At 56.1% G+C, this 5,475-nt stretch overlaps 1 protein-coding gene across 1 annotated transcript in view; it reads left to right on the forward strand.

Moving 5' to 3' along the window:
* The window catches only part of MERTK (MER proto-oncogene, tyrosine kinase), a gene marked incomplete at both ends in the record, with an annotated part of 10,330 nt that extends 4,859 nt beyond the window's left edge, over nt 1-5,471 (forward strand). The window contains 11 exon segments of the mRNA XM_010155459.1: nt 320-473; nt 755-908; nt 1,682-1,764; nt 1,861-1,956; nt 2,136-2,216; nt 2,516-2,608; nt 2,727-2,845; nt 3,377-3,486; nt 3,681-3,840; nt 4,217-4,353; nt 5,428-5,471. Of these exon segments, the coding sequence (XP_010153761.1) occupies nt 320-473; nt 755-908; nt 1,682-1,764; nt 1,861-1,956; nt 2,136-2,216; nt 2,516-2,608; nt 2,727-2,845; nt 3,377-3,486; nt 3,681-3,840; nt 4,217-4,353; nt 5,428-5,471 (1,231 nt within the window).
* Between the last annotated feature and the right edge of the window lie 4 nt (nt 5,472-5,475).

Genomic DNA, 5,475 nt, shown 5'->3' on the forward strand with positions numbered 1-5,475 from the left:
CCCGGGGTCGTGTTCCTGCCCCTCCTCTGGCTGGGGCTGCTGGTCCAGCGGCTGTTGACAAGCGAGGAGGGACAGTGGCCTGAGGTTTGCATGGGAAATGCTACTCAGGCCCTTCCCAGATCCCATCCGGCTCTTGAAGGCAGGGCTATTATTCTCTGTAAATAGCTTGGTGCTGCGTTTCCTCTGGGCTTGGGAAGGCAAAGTAATGCACAAGTTTGCCAAGGGGACAACTCTCAATACATCCCTGGGTTCCACTCCTGCCGTAGGGACATGCCGCTGTATCCCCCAGCCCAGGCTTTTCTTCCTTTCCTCTCTCCAGCAGAACGTCTCCGCTGAAGCCTGGCACAACGCCAGCGTGGCTGTCCTGCCTGTGGTGGCCACCAATGCCACCTGCTCCATCCGCGTGGCCGCTGTCACCCAGGGGGGAGTGGGACCTTTCAGCAGCCCCGTGGAGGTCTTCATCCCTGGGAGCGGTAAGGAGATGCCCGCAGGGATGACAGGGAAGTGTCCAGCGTGGGCTTTCTTTCCCCAGCCAGTGCCGTTGGAGATCTCTCCATCTTCCTTCCGACACCTTCCCCCTCGGCCAGGCTATTGGCCAAGAATCTGGCACCTTCAGGGTGCTTTTGGTAGCCAGGAGAGGCTCGTTGTCCACGTGCCACCTCGGTCCTTGTGCCCTCCTCCCCTTTGGGCTTTACTGGGTTTGGTTTTAGCCACTGGGACTTCCACCGGCTCCACTGACGGGATGTTTTCTTAGGATTAATAACCTCAGCCCCCTCTTCGACTCCAGCCTCTGGGAATGCTGACTCCTTTATCGTAGCCCTGGGATTTATCTGCGGGACAATTGCCGTGGGGCTGATCCTCTGCTTGTCCGTGGTCATCCAGAAAAGATGCATGGAAACAAAATACGGGTGAGCCGAAGGGAAAACTGCGGAGCTGCCCTGAGCTGGGTGGGTGGCAGGCGCCTGGGGCACAGGCAAGCAGGATGGGTAGCCAGCAGCCCACGCTGGATGCGAGAAGCTTTCTGCCTCCGGTGCTGACGTCAGTCCCACAAACGGCGTTTTTTTATGCCCGTGGTGAGGGACTGAGCGTATTTTTGTTGCAGCGATGGTACTTCCCCTCCCTTCCTTAGCCCAGCAGTTCACCTCTCGCTCACTATTCCTATTTTTAATGGGAAATAAACTTATGCAACTTGGTATGGGAGGGTGTCCTTGGTGTTCAGACGCAGAGGGGGGGATGTGGTGATGTGTAATATACCCTGTGGCCTAGAGAAACCCTTCCTGCCGGAAGCTCCCTTTGGTCTCTTTTTGGCTAACGGAGAGGGGTTGCGGATAGGGGATTGATAGGTTGGAGCCGGGCAAGAGAAGCGAGTGCTTTAGGAGGTGGTAGATCTGGGAACCATATTCCTACCGGTACGGATTGCTCTCTGAGTAGGAAATGAGTATCCCATTCCCTCCCCAAAAAAACCTCTGTGCCTCACTCCTTGACACATCAGCCTTGTTTATCAAGCATCTGTTTTGCTCGGATGTTGGAGGTGATGGCACTGATCCAGTGAGAGTGAAATGGGAATGATGAGGGCGAATATGTGTTTCCTCCTTTACTGCCCCTGGTAGGGCTGCGGGCACCCACCCCTGCAGCGGCAGATGCTTCGTTGGGGGAGAAGCAGCCGCAGGGGCCCAGCAAGGTCTGTTTAAAAAAATGACTCAGAGCTGGCTGTGAACTACACGGCCAAGAAGTCCTACTGCCGGAGAGCCATCGAACTCACGTGTAAGTGTGTTACTTCATCCCTCTGCGAGGAGGATGATGGGCATATCGCAGCAACAGCTTGGAGGTGACCGGAGCTTCTCTTCCCCCTTCCCTCAGTGGGCAGCCTGGGCATCAGCAGCGAGCTCCAACAGAAGCTGCAGGACGTTGTTGTGGACAGAAACTCCCTCAGCCTGGGAAAGGTCCTGGGAGAAGGTGAGGAGATGGAGAGCTGGGGATACGGGATATGGGGCAGGGACTGCCGCTACATCATCCCCCAGCTCCGTAGGCTTCCGGCAGCGAGGTCTCCATTGCAGAGCATTGCAGATCTTTGAGGACGTAGCAGTGGTGTTTCAGGCTGCGGATAACATGCTTGCTTCTTTCCCACGGTGCAGGGGAGTTCGGATCAGTGATGGAGGGACACCTCAGCCAGCCTGAGGGCATCCCGCAGAAGGTGGCTGTGAAGACCATGAAGCGTAAGTCATCACCCTGGCCTCGCGGAACTCGGTGTTGTTCATCCCAGCGGGTGCCAGCGTTCATGCTGCCCCTCTTGGGTGGTGTGCTCTCTGCATCACGCATCGTTTTGTGGGAATGCTGGCCTCTGCCACAACTCCCGGTGCCAGTAAGGGAGGGACACGCAGACAGCCAAGGATGGCAGAGGCATCCTGGTGGTCTCTGACCCACACGGGAGCTGTGCTGTGAAGGGGGTCGGCAGCAGTGATTTAGGGGTGTTAAACCTCTTGGGGTTTTAAACTTCCTCCTCTTTGCTTCCCAGTGGATAACTTTTCCCAAAGGGAGATAGAAGAGTTCCTCAGTGAAGCAGCATGCATGAAAGACTTTGACCATCCCAATGTCATCAAGCTCCTAGGTATGGACTGTTGCTCTCCACCCTCCCACTGGGATTTGGGGGTGCTTGGATCCCGCACAGACACCTGCCAGGGGCAGAGTGTGGTGCCTTTGCCGTGCAACCTGCCTGTGTTTTCCAGGCGTGTGCATCGAGCTGAGCTCCCAGCAGGTCCCCAAGCCCATGGTGATCCTCCCGTTCATGAAATACGGTGACCTACACAGCTTCCTGCTGCGCTCGCGGCTGGAGGTGGCCTCCCAGGTAAGGAGGGTAGGGGGCGGGGGGCTCTGTGTCTGCTGGGAGTGAGGTGGGACCATGCCTCTCCTGGGACCAAACCTGGCTTGCTTTTTGAGAATGGAGGAGGACTTGGATGTAGTCCTGCTTCTAGCCTTTGCCAGGTGAATCCAGCTCCACAAAAGCCTGTGGGATTCTCCCTTGCCCTCTCCAGGCTGGAAGGAGGACGTGGGGGTGTGAAGGGTAACCACGCCAGGATGGGCTGGAATGGGCTCTTCTCTCCCGGACAGTGGGAGAGGTTATTCCTTAAAGGGTTATTCCTTAAACAACTGTCCCTGCATCCGCAGCTCCTGCAGGCTTGTGGGCCAATAAATCTTACACCCCGGGGCCGTTAGCCCAATGGGGATGAGAGCAGCCACAGTGGCCACTGCAGTGGACTCCTGGTGCTCTCCGAGGCCAGGTATCAGCCGGCAACCCTGGACAGGGAAGCCTTTCAGATCAAACCAAAGGTGCTTCCCAAAGGACTTGCACCGTCTAACCTGCACCTTCCTCTCCCAGTTTGTGCCCCTGCAGACACTGGTGAAGTTCATGGTTGATATCGCCCTGGGGATGGAGTATCTGAGCAGTCGGCACTTTCTCCACAGGGATTTGGCGGCGCGAAACTGCATGTGAGTTTGTTTTCCCTCTGCTTTGTCCTGCACAGATGAGCGCCAGTGGAAGCCCTGTGGTTTTACAGCACGACTTGGCTTCCTTCTGTAAAACCTCCTTCCCTCTTGAGAGACACGGGAAAAGAGCTCAGGCTTCGGCTTCGGGATTTGGTTCTCAAGTTTTCCATCTCGTCATCCCTGTTTCCTCCCGACAGGCTGCGGGATGACATGACGGTGTGTGTGGCAGACTTCGGCTTGTCCAAGAAGATCTACAGCGGCGATTACTACCGTCAGGGCCGAATCGCCAAAATGCCGGTGAAGTGGATTGCCATCGAGTCCCTGGCTGACCGTGTCTACACCACCAAGAGCGACGTGGTAGGTCCGAGTAGCAGGGCAGGAGGTGAGAGCTGGGGAGCAATCCCCAAATTCAGTCGTCTGCCCTTCCCGCGCTTCATTACGGCTGCTCTTGTACCCTGGAAGTGCGAAGCCGGAGGAGCGGGAGGCTGTAACGGGACGCGTTGACCTTTTTCTGCCGGCCCAGCGTCCTGGAAGAGGTTTACAAAGTGGGCTGTTTGCTTCTTCTGTGGCATTCCTTATTATTTTCAATTCTGGGGAGGGCAGGACGAGAGCGACAACTCGTAGCATTGTGCGAGGATCCAGTGGACGCTGGGCAGTGACCTTTCCCGGTGAAAAGACTCATTCATTCCTCCTGGAAACATCCTCTCAGCCTGCTTTCCCTTTGTCCTCGCAGTGGGCATTTGGCATTACCATGTGGGAGATAGCGACCCGAGGGATGACGCCTTACCCAGGGGTGCAGAACCACGAGATCTACGAGTACCTCTTCCACGGGCAGCGCCTGAAAAAGCCCGAGGGCTGCTTGGATGAGCTGTGAGTATCCTACCCCTCTTCCTGGGCTGTAGTTTGCTGTCTGTCCCCAAGCGCTGCTTGCCCTTGGGGCTTTCTGTGGGATGCTGCTCTCCCTGTCCTTCCTCGTCCTTCCACAACTGCTCGTGCTGTGGATTTGTGGCTCAGTGCTGAACGTGGCGGAAAATCCCGCCCAGCTGTGCTTCACAGCGCAGTTACACCGTGCCAGCATTCCTGTCCTCCCACCGGCCGCAAACCTGCCTCCCCAAGTGGGAGGAAGAATTCCGTGCTGGGGAGGGAGTCACCTTCCATCTCACCCCCTCCATTTCTCCCACAGCCCCAAGAAAGGGAAGTTATTAAAGGGCGGATTTTAACATAAATCACAAGGATTTAACCTTGTGGGGCTGAGGCAGGGAGCTGATGGCACAGGTGTGCTCTCGGAATAACACCGCACCTGGAATTTCAAACAAAAATACTTAAATAATACTAACACATAAACAATTAAAACCCTTTAAGACTTGCCTAATCTCCCGAGTTTTGACGTGCCCAATCAAAGCCGGACCCCAGAGCAGCGATTCACCCAGCCAGGGGAAGAAGCATCTTCTTAACCGCGGGCACAGAGATCCCACGGAACATCCCAGAATGTGTTCGCAGTGCTGGGAGCGGGGCTGCTCCGCCGGACAGGAGCAGTGCCCCCTGCAGTTCGCGCTGGAGGAATTGGACTTTTTTAGCTGGTTATTTATTTGATTTTTAAAATTAAGACAGTTTTGGCTGGAAGGTCTTGACTGGTGATGCTCCCACAAAACTTCTATGGGAACAGGCACCTGTGGGAAGGACAAGAGGAGGGCTCAGGGAGCAGAGCTGGGATGTTCCTGGGGAGATCACAGCGCTGCAGATGGGTGCCTCTGCCCGACACTCTGTCCGTGCCAGACGGCAGATAAATCCCTGCAGTTTGGGCAAACAGCCTTTGTTTTAATGCAAAGCAGCTCAGGGCTTTGCCAGTTTGGGAAAGGGGCAGGGAATTAGCCCCCACACCTCCTCCAGCCCAGCGCCTGGCAACATCTTCCCTGAGAACCACGTTCCTCTCCCAATTTCCAGGTATGAAATCATGTCCTCGTGCTGGAGAGCCGACCCCGCCGCCCGCCC

This window comes from Eurypyga helias, unplaced genomic scaffold (assembly GCF_000690775.1).
Source record: "Eurypyga helias isolate BGI_N326 unplaced genomic scaffold, ASM69077v1 scaffold35737, whole genome shotgun sequence".
Taxonomy (NCBI): domain Eukaryota; kingdom Metazoa; phylum Chordata; class Aves; order Eurypygiformes; family Eurypygidae; genus Eurypyga; species Eurypyga helias.